This window comes from Manis pentadactyla, chromosome 4, assembly GCF_030020395.1.
Source record: "Manis pentadactyla isolate mManPen7 chromosome 4, mManPen7.hap1, whole genome shotgun sequence".
NCBI classification, from domain to species: Eukaryota; Metazoa; Chordata; class Mammalia; order Pholidota; family Manidae; genus Manis; species Manis pentadactyla.
In genome coordinates, this window is record NC_080022.1 from 19,406,268 (window position 1) to 19,426,337 (window position 20,070).

The following is a 20,070-nucleotide window of genomic DNA, read 5'->3' on the forward strand; positions in this document are numbered from 1 at the left end:
AGAGCACAGGGATGAAGATGGCGACGTGAGAGATGCCAACATGTAGGTGGATGGTTGCTGAAGCTAAAGGATTAGATGAGTTGCCTGGGGGAGAGTGTTGAGGGAGAAGAGTAAAGGTCAGGACAGAGCTCTGAGCTCTGAGGAGAGCCTCCATAAAAGGTGAGAAATGGCAGAGGAGGTGCAGAAGTAGACTGAGGAGTGGGCTGAGGAGTGGGAGGAAGCTGGGAGTGTGCTATCAAGGGAGCACCTACGCCCAGGGCCAGATGTGGCAAAGAGATGAGGCCAGAGAAGAGCTGCAAAGCATCCCTTGGATTTAGCTCTTGTGACCTTGACAAGAGCTGCCTCTGATGTGGTGGAGACAGAAACCCGACTGCCAAGATTTGCAGGATGAGTAGAATGGAGGGCAGACCAAAACCCATCAATTGATCATGAAATCAGTTCAGAGTGCAGATACCAGCATTTTGATATAGAATGAAATAGAATGAAAAAGAAGAAACAGAAATTGTGTGTGTGTGTGTGTGTGTGTGTGTGTGTGTGTGTGTGTGAGAGAGAGAGAGAGAGAGAGAGAGACAACATTATGGCATAAAATGTAAAATGTTTATCTGAACTATGGGTCACAGTAAATGCTAAAAGCCCTGGGAGAGGATATATGTCTATGAAGGGCAAATCCTAGAGGCTGTGAATGCCAGACTGGCTTTGAACCTTACCCTCCAGGCCATAGGGAGTCACAGAAGACTTGTGGATAGAGAAAGCAACTCTGACCTAGCCATCAATGCTCATGACTTAGTGAAGGCAGGAGGACCGTTTGGGAAGCTCTTTCAGTAAATGATGAGGAGAGCCTATTGCTTCCAGTGGCCAGCAGGTTGGAGCTGAGGGGACAGATGAGGGGAAGAAAGTTCTCCCTTGTTGTAAGCAGACACCCCTGGCCCCTGATGCCCTTTGGGAATTTGGAACCAGCAGGGAGTCCGTAAACCTTCACCTCCCATCTGGGTTTAAGAAGCTTTGCCCCCACTTGCATTGACCAGTGGGTGGGGGTGGTGGCAAGGTGTGGGTAGCAGGAAGCCTCCATGTGTGTCAGTGAGCCCTGAGACTCGGGTCTGTCGGCCATGAAGGTAAAGAAAGGGAGGAGACCACGTGACTAGTAACAGCCAGGGTGGAGTCAGGGGGCTGGGAGCTGTTAATTGGGTCACAAACTATAGTAGGGTCACAGCTTCGTGGGTGATTAGATAAAAGTAAGATGAATTTTAAACAGAATTTAAAGTCATGAAGTCATCTCTCCATCAAACCGTCCACCCAGGGGACATGCCCTGGACCCATGAGTGGGGGATACCCAGGAGTTTGGTCAGGCCCAGCCAGGGGATTTGGGAACTGGGGCAGCAGGGTGCTCGGAACAACCAGAGAAGGAAGGGTGGGGCTAGGTGTCTTCCATCTCAGACCAGGGCTTGTCCTTCCAATCCTGGAGCCTACTGTGCTTCCCCCAACCTCCCTCTCCCAAGAATCCCTCCTCTATAGGTTAAGAGCAAAGGTTTTTAGTCAGCAAACGAGCTTTATTGCTAACTGTCTGACCTTGTGCACCTCTCTTGATTACTCACCTCTAAGATGGGAATAAAACATACTTCTTAGGATGATGGTGATGGTAACATGAAATGATATGCATATGGTCTTAACATGTGCCTGGCATGCACATGGCAAGTGTGCTCTTAAATGCCCTCTCATCCTGGCCTTGCCCAGGCCTCTCTCCACTGATCTCTCTGCCCCTCTCTTTTTTGTGTCTTCTCTGTAGGAACACTATGAGTTGTTCTCTATTATAGATGACATTGTGCTGACCATCCTTATCTGTGAGGTTCTCCTGGGCTGGTTCAATGGCTTCTGGATTTTCTGGAAGGTGAGATCCTGGGCCTTCCCTGCCATCACCCCTACTCCTTAGGGACTACCCCACCCAGTCCCTATCCCTGCACTCCTGGCCCCAAAACCGAGGGGTGTGTGTGTATGTGCACGGGTGTGTATGTGTGCGCATGTAAAGAGACTAACTACTCTGAGATGTCTGTGATGTGGCAGGAAGTAACTTGTACTAGAAAGGCGGCCTCCCTGGGTTCCAATCCCTGCTCCAGCCTTCCCCAGTCTGTGATCTTGGGAAATTTTGATTTCCTTATCTGAGAAATGTCACTGAGAGTATCCACCTAAATTTACAGGATTCAAGAGCAGGGATTAACAAACCTGTAAAGGGCCAGATAAATATTTTAAGCTTTGTGGGCCATACAGACTGTGTTGCACTCACCTCTGCTATGGGAGCACAAAAGCAGCCATATTCAGTACATAGGTGAATGAGCATGGCTGGGTTCCAAATGTACTTTATTCGTGTACACTGAAATTTGAACTACATATAATTTTCATGTATCACAAAATCTTCTTTTGATTTTTTCCCCTAACCTTTAAAAAATATAAATACCATTCTTAGCCTAAGGCTTTTATGAAAAAAGGGCTGCTGGCCCCCTGGGCTTTCCAATTTTCTGTCTTGATCTATGCTGTTCCTAACACCCATCTGTTTATCAGAAATTCTTCAAGGAAGACTCTTCCTTACAATATAATGCCAACAAATAAATATAAGAAATAATTAGGAAAAAATCACCATTTTGCAACCATAAGATTAAAACTGACTCAGGCAAGGATTATCAGTTGATGATAAATCCAGAGGGTGATAATTTATGAGAAACAGGCTATTTCACAAAATCTCAAAGTATCCTTTCCCCAAATTATTTAATTTTAAGAGTAATTCAACTGAAGAAATTTTTAAAAATGGCCTAAACAAGTAATCAAAATTAGTATCACCAATAAGGGGCAAATACCATGAACCTCCAGATTTGATGCCTTAGGAAAGATACTGTATCATTTATGCATCCAGTCAAAAATACATAACCAAAAAAAAAACAAAAAACCATAATCATGAGGAAACATTAGAAAACCCAAATTGAGGACATTTTATCAAATAACTATCCTGTATTATATAAAAATGTCAAATGGAGCTCGAGGGTATTATGCTCAGTGAAATAAACCAGGTGGAGAAAAACAAGTATCAAATGATTTCCCTCATCTGTGCAGCATAAGAACAGAAAAAACGAAGGAACAAAACGGCAGCAGACTCACAGAACCCAAGAATGGACTAACAGTTACCAAAGGGAAAGGAACTGGGGAGGATGGGTGAGAAGGGAGGGATAAGGGGGAAAAGGGGCATTATGATTAGCACACATAATATAGTGGGGGGGAAACGGGAAAGGCAGTACAACACAGAGAAGACAACTAATGATTCTACAGCATCTTACTATGCTCATGGACAGTGACTGTAATGGGGTATGTAGGGGGGACTTGATAATGGGGGAGGTCTAGTGACCATTGTGTTCTTCAAGTGACTGTACATTAACCATACCAAAATAAATAAATAAATTAATTAAAAAAAAAAAAAAAGGGCTGCTGGCCAGATTTGGCCCTTGGGCTGTAGCTTGCTGACCCCCATTGGGAGAGCATCATAGAGTAGTCTGGGTAGGAAAAAGTCTTAAAGTTACATTAAATGAGACAAAGACTCAAACTCTTTGTTTGAATAGGACTTCTAGAGTCAAGGGATTTATTTTGCCTTTTGGCATGTTTGAGAAGAGGCTTAAAAAATCCTATCAAGTATTTATCCCTTTCATTAAAAGGAAGCATTTAAATACCATTACCAGGACAACCAATTAGAATTAGCTCTCTAGGGGCTAGAGGTTTCACTTCATAGAAAACAGAATGTAGAACCTAGAACCTTCCTGGAGTCTGGATGTCTTAAAGACTGCTTTGTGTAAACAACACTTGTGAGGATGTTTATTAACAGAAAGTAGAATAGTATGTCTCTATTTTACAGTCTCCACAGTCAAGAGGTACCATGCTTTTTGCGAACACACCAGGGCACCTCTTTACCGGAAGTAGCCCTGGGGTGCAGGCGGACATCTGTCCCCTGAGAACATTTCCTCCTCCTATCTTCCTGAGGTTCCTTTCAGCCTCAGTTAGGAGGGCCTCTACTTCTGAAGCTAAGCCTTGGCATTTTGTTAGCACAAGAGAATCAAAACCAGCCTGAGAATCCCGTGTTCCTTCTAGCCACTCTGCTTGTCGCCTAAACCAGGGTTCTCAGCTTTGACACTTGGGATGTTTTGGCCTGGCTGATCCTCTGCTGTGGGCACCGCCTTTGCTCTGTAAAATATTCAGCAGCATTCCTCACTTCTACCTGCTAAATGCCACCAGCGCCTTCTTAGTTGTGACCCACCAAGAATGTCCCCAGACATTGGCAAATGTCCCCTGGAGGGCAAAATCATCCCTGGCTGAGAACTGATGTCCTCAACCCCGACCTTCATCTGAGGCCAGGCTCCCAGTGCCAAAAGCCAGGTTTGTTAGAGGTTGCTTCTGCCTCTTCCCCCTCAACCCATCGCTACCCCTGGGTCCTGGGGTACAAAGCCTGCTCCCTGTTGAAGGGGTGTAGTGGAGGGGGAGGCTAGGAGAAGGAAAGGGAAAATGCAGGGAAGGGAGGAAAGTTTGTAAATGAACATCTCAAAATATCACATAGCCATATAAGGGTCCCAAAAGTTTTGTCCCCAGCTTTTCCATTACACCTGTCCTCAGGGGGTACCTTCCTCCTCTGCACCCCCACAACCTGTTAAGCACTTGCTCACCACCTAAATATTTCTCAAATTTCTTGCACCCTCTGCATCTCTGCTACCCCCGTTCTAGCTCTTGCCTTGTCTCCTCTCACCAGGATGTTGCTGTGGCTTCTTGTTGTCCCCCACCTGACATCAGAGTGATCTTCCCAAGCCATAAGCCAGAGTATCCTTAGAATACTCCAGTGGCTTCCTATCGTTTATAAGAGCCGTCTAAATAGCTCATTGTACTTAAGGCCCTTGCTCGTTCAGCTCATCACTCTGGCTTCACCTTTGGTTTCCCAGCTGCTCCGACTGCTTGCGGTTGCATTCCCCAACACAGACACACGTGCTGCTGCCTGTCCCTCCATGCCTGTGTCCGCGCTGACCCCTAGTCTATGAAAGCTCCCTGCTGCTTACTCACTTGCTTTACTCCTACTTACAGCATAAGATTCATCCAGAAAAGATTCATCTTCTCTTCCAGGAAGTCTTCTTGCCTCTCTCAGACCGTGAGGTGTTGCCCTGTGTCTCCCCAGTACTATGTACTTACCTCTCTCACATGGAGTTCAAATTTACTTTCTATCTACCTTCTTCAAAATAGTCTGTGAGCCCTGCAGGGCAGATATCCCATGTCCTCTGGATGTGGTTCAGGGTCTGGCATATGGCAGAAGCTTAACACTGGATGGCTAGAGAGATGGATCTGTAGACAAGTACAATTGTGAATCCTTGTGTATGTGTAGGTGCAGACACTCTGAATGTGGGGCATCAGGAGGGCTTGTGTTGATTGGACTGCCCAAAATATTAAAAAACCTTTTTTCCTTTAAAAATAGTTTTCTTTTTGGATATTTAATGCAGATACATATTGGTCAAACTATATGCAAAGGAACACAGAATTCTTGCCCTCACTCCTTTCCCTTCGTCCCTTTCCCCTTCCCCCACCCTCTCTAGGTAATCTTTTTATATTTATAGTCTCTTGTTTTGCAATCATAAGCTTATATATTTTCAGTCCTCCCTTTCCTAACAGCAGCATACCATAAACTGTTCTGCACTTTGCTTTTGTCCCTTAATGGATCTTGGCAAGCTTTCTGTATCAGTATGTGGAGATTTTTCTCATTTTTCTTTTTATGGCTACACAACACTCCATTGAATGAATGTGCTGTAGTTTATTTAACTGGTGCCCAATTGCTGGACACTTTGGTTGTTTTCAACCTTATACAAATGTCACTTCATACTTGTACAAAACAGAGTTTTTATGGGTCAGATTTTAGATGTGGGATCACTAGTTAAAAAGTAAATGGATCCATTCTTTGTTAGAGCAAATTCCCCTCTGTAGTGGTTGTGCCTGAATTTTTCATACATGTGAGCTTCCTTCCTCCATCCCTGCTTCTATGAGTTTGTGCCTCATTGGACGAAGGGCTTGTAAAAATTTCCTGTCTCTCTTTCCTGTACAGTGAAAGCTAGTTCGCCTCTGAACTGGCTACTGAAGCAGAATTCCTTAATGTTACTCACATTTAGTTGCATCGTACTGTGGATTGTGGTGTGTGTCACCCAGAGGCTGGAACATCCAGACATTCTCCAGTCACCTAACTGTAGGGCAAGGCCATTTCCAGCAGGGCATTGGCCAGGGGGTCACTCAGCATCAGGACTAGCTGTATGTATGTGAGAGTCTCCACTGCGGGTCTCTGAGACTGTTCTGGGCTGTTGATCCAGGGATGAGGTGGTGAGTGCACGTGTGTTTGTGGCATGTTTAGGGGCAGGAGGATGAGTGAATGGCAGACGACTGGCCCTGCTGTGAGAGGAACGGGGAGCTCCACATCCTTGGGTGTGGGGAGGGCAGACCCGGGTGGTCCCATGGGCTGGGTCTGACAGACCCCGCTGGGGTGGCTCACCCCCCAGGACGGCTGGAATATCCTCAACTTCATTATCGTCTTTATCTTGCTTCTGGGCTTCTTCATTAATGAACTCAGTGCCGTCTCAATCACATATACCCTCAGGTGAGCTGGGAACTCTGGGGAAAGGAGGGGGACCTCTCTGGTAAGCTCACCTGGTGAGCTTACCAGGTGAAGATCAGCTCTGGGCAGGTGGGGGGCAGTGAGGAGGAGGGGTCTGGGAAGGGCAGAGGGGCACCGCTGAGAGGCTCTACCACAGGCTGCTTCGTCTGGTGCATATGTGCATGGCGGTGGAGCCGCTGGCCCAGATCATCCGTGTCATCCTGCAGTCGGTGCCTGACATGGCCAATATCATGGTCCTCATCCTCTTCTTCATGCTGGTCAGTGCCCTCCCCACCCCCACCCCCTTTCCTGAACAGAGCCTCTGGGTCACGGGGGGTACCAGGGTGTCTGGAGAAGAGGAGAGGCCTCCAGGCTGGCCAGAGTCCCTGTGACCCCCTTGGCAGCATTCACTGTGTGGCATTTGCATGGCCTCTGTCTCCAGGGCTCTCGGGTGAGGCCCATGACGCTCTTTGGTCTCTCTGGCAGGTGTTCTCCGTGTTTGGGGTCACTCTCTTTGGTGCATTCGTGCCTGTGCATTTCCAGAACATGCAGGTTGCCCTGTACACTCTCTTCATCTGCATCACCCAGGATGGCTGGGTGGACATCTACAGGGACTTCCAGTGAGTGCCTGAGGGCTGCCAGCTGGCAAGGCAGGATCTGGGGCTCCCAGGCGTGTAAAACTGGGGAGGGGGAGGATCTGTCTATGGGATGGGGCTCCAGGGCTTGAGATGAGGATAGCCCAGCAGGAGAGGGTGCCCTGGGCTTCAAATTGGGAAGAAGGAGACCCCTGGGTCTGGGGCCTCTGGGTTTATGGTCTACTTGAAGACTTGCCCCTTTGAAACTCCACCCATTCAAAGCCCTACCACAGGCCTGTTCATGGAAATGAACCCCGTGGGGTCTGTCAGGCCCAGCCCATGGGGACAACCTGGATCTGCCCCCCGCACACCCAAGGATGCGGAGCTCCCCATTCCTCTCAGAGCAGGCTGGGTAGTGAAACTTTGGGCAAGGGAGCAGGTCTGTGATTGCATCTAAGGTTTCAGGGCAGCCCCCCACCCCACAACAGAGCCCTGCAAACTTCCTGGACTCCTGGGAACTTAGGTTCTCACGTCATTCATTCTTAGGCCTGCTGCCCACAGTCGTTTTTGGCATAGATAGCTGCTGGGTTCTGTTCTTTACCTCTTTCCCATTACATCTAACCCCTATTTGTCTCTAGTCCACTCCAGGGAGGGGGTCCTTCTGATTTCTTTTTATCCCCTTGTGAGAGTAAAAGCACAGTAAAGAGGTTCATTATCCATTATGATGTAGGTAGTGGAAAAATCATATAGTGCACAATAAAAGTGGACTGGGCTTCTGAGTCTCTGCTCCACCATACCAGCAATGCAACCTTGGGCAAGTTATTTCATCTCTTTTCTGAGCCTCAGTTTCTTCACCTGTCAATTGGGGGTTACGATACAGTATTAACTATGTCTGGTTTGCTGTGAGGATCAATAGAGAAAATTTGTATAAATATCTTAACATAGAGCCTGGCACAGAGTATGTGTGTACATACACACACACACACACACACACAGGGAAAGAGGGAGGAAGGGAGGGAGGGAGGGAGGACTACTATTTAGGGAAATATTTTATGAGAAATTTACACACGAGGTATTACCAGGAGGACTTTTTCCTGTATATGTTTCTTCTGATTTTTCTATAATGTGCTTGAGTTATGTTTTAGAATTTTAAAAAGCATGAATAAACAGTGTAGCCAATAGATAAAACTTGATAATGTTGATGTGCAAATCCCCAGCTTGCAGTGCTGGCCCCCTGTCTGACATACAGGAGGTGCTCAGTGAAGAGCAGCTGCTGGGACAATTAAGAGTGAGCATTAGATCTGGATAACAGCAGGGAGGCAGCAGAAGTCCCAGTAATAATTAATAATAAAATAAGTCCCCAGAGATAATTTCCTCATTTCATAGATGAGGAAACTGAGGCTCAAAGGGCCAGAGAGGTGACGGGGCCACTGCCTGCCATCTCCAGGATGGAGAGGAGAGAGTATGTCATGGAGATCGGGGGTGCGATCTACTTTGCCATCTTCATCACCATTGGTGCCTTCATTGGCATCAACCTGTTGGTCGTCGTGGTGACCACCAATCTGGAGCAAATGATGAAGTCTGGAGAGCAGAGGCAACTGCACCAGATAACCTTCAGTGAGGTGAGTGGGACTGGAAGGGCAGCAGAGAGGGGAAGGGATTGTGCATATGAGTGCTAACTTGAGCATATGTGTAAGGGTGTGCTTGCACACCCAAGGGGCTGGAGAAAGCCACGCCTGAGACCTGGAGGCAGCTCCCCCACCATAAGTGCCAACTCACCAATCGTGGCTTCTGAGGGGTGTGGATTTCCTAGATGTCTTTTTCTATGGCAACTCAAAACTGAGCAGCTGGGTGGCCACAGGGGCAGTAACCAATCTAAGCCTTAATTTCTTCTTCTGTAAGATGGGATAATAATAGTACTTACCTCATCGGTCTGTTAGGAGAATTAGGTAAATGAACAGTGCTTGGTACAGACTGAGGACTCAATAAATGTTAGCTACAGTATTATTCATTTAAGGGTAAAACTTCCAATAGGTTGGGGGTGGGGTGGAGTACTTCCCCAAGTGTTGGGAGCCATTGGCTGTGACCGGACAGTAGATAAGGCCTTAGAAGTTTGCTGGGTAGGATTGATCAGAAGTGAAACTGGGAAGAGGGAGGGCGGAGTTACATTTTGAAAAGGGGTGAGAATTTCCAGAGAGGTAGGGGAAGGGCTTGTGCATTGGTAGTTGAGCTCCTACAGCAGGGAAGAGAGGCTAAGAATGACTGGAGCTGAAATGAAAAGAATCCCGGAGTCCCGGCTGGGGGAGGGGTGCCAGCCGAGCTGTCTGTCTTCTCCCCATTACCTCCTTCCCAGACAGGGGACTACGAGGAGGAGTTGCTGGGGAGCAACCAGCTGCCACTGGTGCATTGTGCAGTCGCCCATCTGGAGACATCTGGCCTCCCGGAGAAGCCACTTGTTTGGGAGCCTCCATCGAACCTCTCGGAAAAAACATGCGACAACTTTTGCTTGGTGCTTGAGGCAATACAGGAGAACTTGATGCAGTACAAGGAGATCCGAGACGAGCTCAACACGTAGGGCGGGTACTGGGGGTGCCCCTAAGTCCCTTGAGTCAGGGTCGAGGGAGCCTCAGGTCCTTCTGGCTCCAATGCCCTCACCATTTTATTATGGGGACCCTGGGGCCCAGAGAGGTTTAAGTGACTTGCCCAGGTTCCCTAAGCAGCCAGCCTATCGGTGCAGTTGCAGGAGCCGGACCTCCCTGTTCCTCCCACCACACAGGGTCTGTCCAGTTAAAGGCGGAGGGTTCTGGGAGCTTGGGCTTAGATGGGAATGCTTCCTCCTTCCCCCTAAAACCCCAGCCGTCAGAACGCTCTTACTGCTCCATCCCCAGGATAGTGAAGGAGGTACGCTCCATCCGCTTCAACCAGGAGCAGGAGGAGGAGCTGATGCACAGGCACTTGTCACCAAGCCTGTCGGTGGCAAGTGGGCCCTCCGTAGATATCCGTGTGACATGACCTGCCAGCAAGACTTGATCACTGCGCTCGTCAACAGGGAAAAGGTGCAGCTTCCCTCTCCTACTCAATCAGTGCTCACCCTGCCACCCCCTCCAGCCCAGCCCAGCCTCACCTCTGATCCATTAGTCAAGGTTTCTGTGTGTTCCAAGATCTGCTCGGGCCCCCTAGACTGTCAGGCTCCCCAGCAGTCTTGCCAATCCTGTTGGTTCCACCCTTTCCTTCTCCAAGAAGCCCCGCCCCTCCTGTCAGGCTCCGCCCATCGAGCCGCTCCATCTCTATAGCCCTCCCACCTACCGTTTCTTAGTGCAGCTTGGGCCAGCTCAGTTCCTGCACAGTGGCAGAACCTAGGCCTACTGGGACAGGTTCTGTCTAGGGTGTATAAGAGCAGCCCCCTCCTGAGAGAAGAAGCCTCTAGGGAGAAAACGGCACAGACCCATGTATTTAGTTTCTTTCTCTGCTTCCCACACCGTCTGACTAGACTGGAATGACCGGCAGCCTTGTGAATGTTCACAGCCTGGATGTTCCCTGAGCTTGGGATCCTCTGGGATTCCCTGGGAGGCCTGGATGGGGCAGCTGTTGAAGCTGGAGGAGGGGAATAAGGGAACATCTGCCATGTGAGACTGGGGGATTGACAAGGAAACTCTTGTTTGCAGGTTCAGGAATCCAACGTAAGCATACTCCTTAGCAAGCGCAAGGACAGCCGCTGAGAAGGCAGGACAGGAGCCAAGGGGCCTGCACGTACGCATGCCTAGCCGCTGCCGCTTCCTGCATCCCTAGGGTGACTCGGCATAGCCTGGCCTGAGCCCGTCCCCTCCCTGACGCCTGGGCAGGTGCCTGGGACTGGGAAGGGGTTAGCCCCCAGTCCAGAGGCGCCAGGACGGAGAAGGGTGCTGGGTGAGAGTGGGAGCCCTACAGCACAGATGAGCACAGAAGGAGGTGCTGGCCGAGGCAGCCAGGATTTGTCCTAAGGATGGGTATTCCTTAGGCCATCTGCTCTAGGCCAAAGCTAGATGGGGTCTAAGTAGGCCCAAGAACCAAGAGGAGAAAGGCGAGGCTGATGGAGCCAGGCATCTGTGTGTTGACAATAAAGTTTTGTGTTGGGATCAGTGTGTCTAACTGGTGGATCTCCAACCCCTTCAGGCAACCTTGCCCCATTTCTGAGGGGCAAGACAAATCTAGTCCCTGCAAAGCATGTATGGGACTAGAGTCTCCAGTCTAATGGGAGAGAAAACCCAAACCCTGAAAAGTTTTGACTTTATAGTAGAGAGGTAACCCCTGCCCTTGGGGTCCTGTATTTTGTGGGGGAAAGTCTGGTCCTCATGGTTGGGAGTCCCTATCTGATGTAGGGGACAGCCCTACCTTCACCCTCTGTCTGAAGGTAGAGGAGATTAGTCCTCATTCTGGGGAGCCCTAGCCTGATGGGGTCACCACTGACCAAGTCGTGAAGGTAAAGACAGCTCCATCCTGGTGCAGTGGAGAATGACTGAGCAAAGCATGGTCCTGGCAGGCCTTCCAGAGGAGAGGAGCACTGAGGCTTGCTGGACCACAGAGGAGGAGTTTATGGGTCAAGGGAATGAGTTCTGGTGGGGAACTTGGGACCTGTGAGGCCATTTTGTGACTTTCACACCAAAGATCATTGAGAACCACAAGTTCCTGAGCCATGCAAAGAGTCTGGGAAAGCTGTGGCAATCTTGGCCAATAGGAAGAGCGGCCTGGGAGGACAGGAAAACTGGATTCTTGTCCTTGGGCAAGTCACTGGGCCTTGTTTTTCCCATCTGTGCAATGGGAAGAGGATTTGATTGAGCTCCAGCTTTAAAATCAAATGGCCAGCTCTCAGCCCAGGAATTGGGGGGCCAGTGAGATCAACTGTATACCTGATACTCAGTGTTGGATGAAAGAAAGGCTGCAAGGCCCAGAGTTCTGCCCAGCTGTTCAGCAAAGGCTGACAATTAAGGGGCTTGGGGACATTCACCAATTGGAATGGGAGTCACCAGAGACCCACTGATTGCAGCTGATGGGAAACTCCCCCCTCCATTCCCCCCCCATCAGCATTGGTTCCAGCCCTGAAGCCTGCTGGGAAGGAGTCAGACTACTGGGGACAGGGTGGTGTAGTCAGCAGGCAGGTGAGGTGGCACCAGTGCCAGCAGGGTCTCACTGTCTTGGAGCTGTTGTCTGTTCCCTTCTTCAGGTCAGGACTCCTTCCTAGTGTCCCCCGAGACCATCAACCAGCAGAGCTATGGATGTCAGGTGGCTTTTGTTGCTCCTGCTACTATCTGTTAGGGATGGAGCCCTCGACGAGCCTGGTGAGTGTGTGCACACACCCTTGTCATCTAGCCTCCTCTGGGGGCTCCCACAACCCCCCTTCTGGTTAGCCAGAAGGGGCAAGAAGGTGGAAGAGGATCAGGTAGTGTCCCCAGAAAAGTTTTATAAGGTGAGCACAGCCATCCGCCACCTCACTCTTGATCACTGCACTCACCGCTCAAAGGCGTGGAGCACCAGTGAGTTTGGAGGGAGGAACATGATGGGGTGACCTCCAAGGGGCTTTTGGCTTTGGCTTTGCTCATCTGTACTCTTCCAGGATGCTGTCTTTGTCTGTTCACTCCCTCTGTTTTGTCTGTCCTCTCAGCTATCCCTCTCTGTCTGTCTGTCTTTCCCATCTGGGCAAGGCCAATAGCTAGGGGTTTGAGCAGGCTAGTTCCCTCCCAAGACAGGCCAGGACTGAAGGGCTAGGGGCTGGGACCCCTGCTGCCCTTCCCTGCCCTACTCCAGCAAGAGCAACCACTGCCCCAATGCCTCACTGAGCCTGAGGTAGGAGTGCAGCCCTGGGTCCTGAGCTACAAGGATAATATGGGGGAAGATACTGGGAGGTGGCAGGGAATTGCATGTCTCATCAATTCCAGGAATCCATGACTTTTTACCAGGGACAGGAGCATCCTTAGCAAAGCACCCAGGAAGCAGACACAAATTTTGGTGAGAGAAGGATATAATCATTACCAATAGCAGGTTCTTCTTATTGAGCACCTACTATATGCTAAACAGTGTGTTAAGTGCTTCACATGCATTATCTCATTTAATTCTCATGGCCATCAGTGAAACAAGTACTATTATCATCCCTGTTTTACAGTTAAGGAGACTAAGGCTCAGAGACATGAGGTGATTGGTCCCCCATCACAGAGCTATGATCTGACTTCAGAGCCCAGGCTACACTCCATTGCTTCTCAAAGGAGCTGCTGTGGGCAGGAAACCTAAATATCATAAAGATGTCGATTCTTACCAAATCTGTCATTGTGGCACACTTCCAATCAAAATCCCTGCAGGGTTTTTTTGTAAGACTTGATAAAAAATTCTAATATATATGAGGAAAAACGAAGACCACCAATAGCCAAGATGATTTTGAACAGCAAGACAGGAGACTCACTCTGCCAGATTCTGAGATTTACATTAAATTAGCAGTAAGTTGGTGCAGCAATAGACAAGTGGACCAATGGAATAAGAGAGCATGGAAATCAGTCTGGCTACGTAATGACAAGTAGCATGACAAACCAATAGGGAAAGGATGGATTTTTCCGTAAGGGAACAGGGACAACTGGTTAACCACATGGGAAAAAACCCCACAAAATCAGATCAAATGGAAACATTTCTCTCTGCAAGTACAAACTTGGGACCCCTATAGGGAGACATTTGTTCATTTCAGCCTGGACTTGAGTTGCAAGCAGACCCATAGATCACTAGAGCTTAGAGGACTCCTGTGATACTCAGCCCAAGCTCCTCACTGTGCTAAGAGGGACTTGGAGGCACCAAGAGGGGTGAGTTTTTCCCAAGATGGCATAGCAAGTCAGTAACAGAGACAGATCTAGAGCCTAGATACCCCTATTTTTTCCGTACATCCTGGCCAGCTCCTCTACCCTATTGTGACCCCTTTGTTCCTTATAAGGCTAGAAGAAAGTGGGGTGTGGAAGGAGTAGAAGCCTGATCATGGCAGGGATGGGGAAAAGGGTCATCTTCCCTCAGAGCTAGATTGTGGGAAGGACAAACCTGCCACCTAGGCTGAGTCGCCTCCAGTTTTCTGAATTACTCCTTTGACAACTCTCAAGCATATAATGGCAGGGTGTCAGGTGATAGACCTATTTCTGCCCATTGCCCAGGGGAAAGAGGAAGATTTCCAAGGGACCCAACATAGCTGATTGGGGCTTTCTCTCTAGAGACTGGCTGGCTCAGCCATGAGAATGAAGCTATGTTTTTGTGAGGTAGGGCAGTGTGGTGGAGAACACATTGAGCCCTGGGGTCTGATGACCTGGTTTCAAATGCAGTGCCACCACCGGATGTGTGACTGTGCCCAGGGGTCTTCACCTGTTTGAGCCTCAGTTTCTTCACCTGATAAGTAGACATAATAGTCCTTACCTCAGGTTGGTTGTGAGGATCCAATGCACCAATGCTTGCGCACTGGAGCAGCACCTTACTCAGACAAGGTGAAAACTGAACTATGTCAATGCCACCCTTGACTGCTATTGCACTAAATGAAGCACATGGCTTGCAATTGTCCTGTTGTACAAAAAATTGTGTCTCTCTAAATACTGGAATCATATTCAATGCACATTAAAAACAGCATCAAGAAACCAAAGACCAAATGCAATAACAGATTTCCCCCTTTTGTTGACTCTGTCTCTAGAATAGTCATTAAGCCAAATGAGGCACAGTTGCCAGCACTAGTTAAATTCACAGTCCCTGGATTGCATCAGCTGAAATCTATCAGTACAGATTAGCAGTGGAACATAAATGAATGCAAGCCAGTGATTGCGTAGTTGGTGTTGATTTTGTTTTTATTGTATCTTCCAGTAAGGATACTTGGTAAGTGAGGACAACTGAGAAGAACTCTGGATTGGTGGGGTAAACAGGTGTATTGGTTTCTTTTTGTTTGTTTGTTACAGACATTAATACAACCCAAGGAGTCGAGTCAGATGCAACAGCCTCCACAAAAGACTCTGTGCCTTTGGGAACAATAGTGGGTTCATCCACAACTTCAGCTCTGTCCAACAAACACAGAGACCAGGGCTCTGCAGTGCCACCTAATTCACTAACAACCAGGAAGACCACAACATCTGAGTCCCAGAAGCGCACCACGCCAATTACCCCTCCAACATCACCTCAAGCCAGCAGCTCTGCGGAGTACACAGAACAGGCAGACCCAACACATGAGACTCAGGAGGAGAAGTTAAATACAACTATCATCACAACCTCCAAAGGCCCAACGCTGTCCAATTCCACAATGACTTCTGCACTGAAAGACCAGGGAGGGACATCCCAAAGCACAGTCTCCCCAAGGACAGCCACTTCAGCTGAGATTCTAACACCGAACCAGACAGCTCCAACTGAAACTCCACTAGCAGGCTTCACAGGCAAGGGACTGGAATCATCAGTGGCCACCAGCTCTCATAAGTCAACCATGATCACAGCTCCAGCAGTATTAAACAGACCAAGTAATGACATTAGATCATGAGGGTCCATGACAATCACTCTCTGCGAAGTCAGCTACAGTGAGATTCCCACCAACTCTGAACAAAATCACTGATGTGAAAGAATCTCTACCCATGACAACCGGTGCAGTGATTCACACCTCTGCACTACCCCTGACCACCCTGGGGACAACTGTCCCTGGGACAACCATGTCTGGGGCTCAGGAAGGGGGCATGACAGCTGTAACCCCAACCCTGGGGACAAGTGTTTCTGGAACAACCATGTCTGGGGCTCAGGAAGAGGGCACAACAGTTGCACCCCTGACCCCAACATTCACCACAAGCACGCTGTCTGAAACAGATCACAGCACTGCCACACAGACACCTTCCGGTCCCGTGGATTCAGCCCCCAGCACTGGCAATGCAAAGGCCTGGCGGCCACCAGACACAATGGCTACTCATTCAACAGCCTTTATCCCCAACTCCTCAGGGATGACAATGTCCTCTACCATGGCTAGGACCAGTGAAGCTTCCCCCAGCCACACCTGGAGCAGTTGTCTTGCAGCAGAAAGCTGTGCTGTGATGAGTACCCAACCAGCAGTGTACTTCGCCTGTGCAGTGACAGCTACTATGCCCACTCAGGTAAATCTGAGAGAGTTTATGTCAGTACAGTGAAGAAGTCAGGGCCAGAGTGGACACTGTAACTCTGTGAAGGCCCGGACAAATGTGTGTCCCAGGGTATGGGCGGGCCAGTGAGTTTTAGTCAGACCTTGGCATCCAAAGAGTTTTTCCAGGTAGAGGTGATTTGCAGTGAGGGTACAGGTGGCTGGGCATATGAAGTTGTCTCAGTGTAGGCTGCCATAACAAACTACCACAGACTGGGTGGCTTATAAACAACATAATTTTTTCTCACAGTTTTGGAGGCTGGAAGTTTGAGATCAAGGCACTGGCAGATTAGGTGTCAGGTAAGGATCCACCTCCTGGTTCATAGACAGCTATCTTCTCTCCATGTCCTCACATGGTAGAATCCTATCCCATTCGTGAGGGCTCCGTCTTCATAACCTAGTCACCTCCCACATGCCCCAGTACAATCATATTGGGCATTTGGATGTTGCCGGAACATGAAAATTCAGTCTATAGCAGAGGTAGAATGGATGGCTCACCAACCTCCAGCTCCCAGGAGTCCAACTACTGGCCTGAAATTGAATCTTCCTGCGGGGAGGAGCTGATGAACCACCAAAGACAAAGGCTGTAGCCCCAGCAGCCCCTGGAGGGCTAGGCAGGGAAACAGGCAAAACTCTTGTTGGGCCAAGACCACTGTGGCAGATATTACAGAAAGGCCAGTTTCACAGGGTCTCCCCCAGGCGGTGCAAGTAACTCCCAGGCCCACCCTGTGACAGAGCAGAAGCTGGGTCCTGGAACCAACAGATGGTGTCCCTGAGACATAGGTCCTCCACAGCCGAAATAATTCTAACCCCCAAAACATTTCAATTTAACAAAATTCTGATTTTCCTAAAATAACTACTCTGCTTTTTTAAAAATCAAATTCCTTCAGGAAATATTTCTTTGGCATTCCTGCTGTGGTCTACTGGATGATCTAGCTTTGGGATGAAGCTTCTATTACATTCAAAACTAGGCAGTGCTTAACTTACGGGCCAGTATTTTCTTTTTTTTAAAATTAAGGTATTATTGATATACACTCTTATGAATGTTTCACTTGAAAAACAATGTGGTTACTACATTCACCCATATTATCAAGTCCCCACCCATACCCCATTGTGGTCACTATCCATCAGTGTAGTAAGACTGGGCCAGTGTTTTCTAAAATATATTTTGTGGGACACCAGTGCTATGGGATTTCAATAGACATTACACTGAAAAAAGGTGGGGCAGGGGGTGTTTTCTATTGTCAAAAAGATGTAGGAAAAACTGGATTAAACAGAACTGTTCTTGGCTGTAGTACTTCACAGAACACTTAACATTCCACTGTCCACTGTAACTCCCTTACAAGTAAGATTTTTAAAGCAGATTATGACATGTATTTCCCAAGAGTATCTGTCCCCAGAATCCTCATTCTGAGGGACATTTATGCAGCACCTGGGAATATTCGCTGTTGCAGAGGAGGGGAATTCAGATGACAGTTGAGCAGGGCTGGGCAGGTAGAAGTGACTGGGGTGACAAGTCCAACCCAGGAGTGTTTTAGTCAAACCCTGAGTAGGTGCTGGCTCATTAGAGAGTTGTCCCCATGTCAGCAAAGTCTCTAGGTGAGGCCAGGGCATGTGCCTCACCAAGCATTATTCTACAATGCTGCATGTGTCCCTCCACAGAAAATGTAAAATATATCATTGTGTTTGCATGCATTGAGAAAGAGACAGCTTTTCTTTCTGTGTTAATTTTTTCTCAGATAAATAAGAACATGGACTGTGCAAGATAGACTGGGTTTGAATTATGCCTCAATTTCTTCTGCTGGGGAGAAGAGCACATTTACTTCATAGCATTATGTTTGAGTATTAGCTATTATTAATATGGTTATTTGGGATTCTGTATCACAATATACTCTTGATTGTGATAGCAAAAAGTTATGTGACTGACTTAAACCGCCCCCCCCAACAACACACACTGGTACAAAGTACCTGCTCTTAAATTATAACCCATACCTCTGACTAAACATGCCTGCCAAGATACACACAGTGAGCTCTTAAAAAGGAAAGGAAAAAAACCTTTAAATACAACTAAAACAAGTCCAGAAATGTTTTACAGTAGTATTTGTATTACATTTTGATTTTTAACAACTAACTTTTGAGCAGTTCATCCCAAATTCAATAGCAAGTGTGAAAAGATCAGTCGCATTAAGAAGAAAAGGGTTAAGTATTAGCTTCTCATTCATCTCCCAAAAAGCACTGGTGTTTGCTATGTCAGGACACCTTGTGGTGTACATAGCAGAAAACAAACTCTAGTTGGCTTGAGCAAAATAAATTTTTAAAGTACAACTGAGATCATGAAACAAAATAAAACCAAGTTTGTTGGCTCCTAAAACTAAACAGTCCTGAAGACGACTTGAAGACCCTCCCTCCCTCATGGCTCTCAAAGGTGCTCCCTCCCTCCCCTCAGTGCTATTTCTTCATGAATTTAGGCTTTTACAAGAGCTTCTTTACATTGACTTCAAGCAATTTAGACCCTTCAGAAACTGCTAAGGTCCAAGCTACCTGTTGGCATGAGAGGGAAATCAAAGAACAATACAAATTAATATCTCCAAAAACAAAAACAATCTTGCCAGACAAGTAACACACACCAATGGGACTGGCTAATGGAAAACAAGGGAATTTATTACAATGGAGTCTCATGGAGGCCAAGGGTAGGCTCCAGCCAGGGTCTCCAGGGACTAGGCCTTGGAACTGGGAAAGTGGCAGGAACCAGGAAGTTGCCTCCCTCTCTCCTCAGTCTTGCTTCTCTCATTCTGCATCTGCACAGCTTTGCTCCTCTCTCCACACACTGGCTTTTCCTGCCTCTCAGTGCACGTGACAGAGAATGGCTGCCTGGAAACTCCCAAGCTTTATACTGATCGCCTCCTTTTAGGCTCAGTTCCTGGGAAAGATTCTGAGTGGATCAGCGAAGGCCAGGGATCAGGGTCCATTAGTGCGATCATGGCATAGGAGTCTCACTTTCTGTGAGGGGAGTCGTTATTTAAGGAAGTCATTGCAGATTGGATTAATATCCCCACAATGTCTCCTCCACCCAGATTAGAACTAGTCCCCCTTCCCGTGGCATCATCCCAGGAGCCTCAGGAGACCCCTGCCCTGGCTCTTGTCCTGCAGAGCTGTCCTGGGTATTGATGGCCCTGCACTGCCAGCCACAGAAAATTAAGGTGGTCTTGAGCAGCTGCTTCTCGAAGACTCGCCACTGGGTCCTAAAGGAAGGCGCGTTCTCAGCATGCTCCAGTGATGCCATGTTTGATGGATGGGGATATTGGTTTCCAAACTTCCCAGCCACTGAACCCTTTAAAATAATAACACAACCATTATTTACTAATTTCTTACAATGTGCCATGTGCTGGAGGTCAAAATCTTTTTTACATGCACTATCTCATTAAATCTTCACAATAATCCTATGAAGTTCTCATTTTACATTTGAGCAATCTAGGGCTCAGAGAAGTTAAGGGATTTGCCCAAGTTGCACAGCTAATTATTAGCAGAGCTAGTCTGTGCTCCTAACTGCTCATGATGCGGCCACCACCTTTCTTTGGAAGGGATCTTACATAAAAGCCAAATATAAAAATAAATATGTAAAAGAAGGCCAGCTCAGACTGAATGGGGAGGGAAGAAGGGTCCCCTGCTGGGTCAGCTTCCCCTCCCCACGACCAAGGTGGGCTTTCATGCCTCCTCAA

The 20,070-nt window shown here is 48.1% G+C and overlaps 1 protein-coding gene across 1 annotated transcript in view; it reads left to right on the forward strand.

Moving 5' to 3' along the window:
- The window catches only part of CATSPER4 (cation channel sperm associated 4), a 28,019-nt gene extending 8,395 nt beyond the window's left edge, over positions 1–19,624 (forward strand). Inside the window, 11 exon segments of the mRNA XM_036914836.2 lie at positions 1,784–1,885; positions 6,552–6,649; positions 6,804–6,924; positions 7,133–7,266; positions 8,669–8,843; positions 9,575–9,792; positions 10,110–10,224; positions 10,227–10,277; positions 10,887–12,536; positions 15,162–16,328; positions 19,502–19,624. Coding sequence (XP_036770731.2) covers positions 1,784–1,885; positions 6,552–6,649; positions 6,804–6,924; positions 7,133–7,266; positions 8,669–8,843; positions 9,575–9,792; positions 10,110–10,224; positions 10,227–10,277; positions 10,887–10,940 — 1,068 coding nt within the window. The 3' untranslated portion in view covers positions 10,941–12,536; positions 15,162–16,328; positions 19,502–19,624.
- Positions 19,625–20,070: the final 446 nt, after the last annotated feature.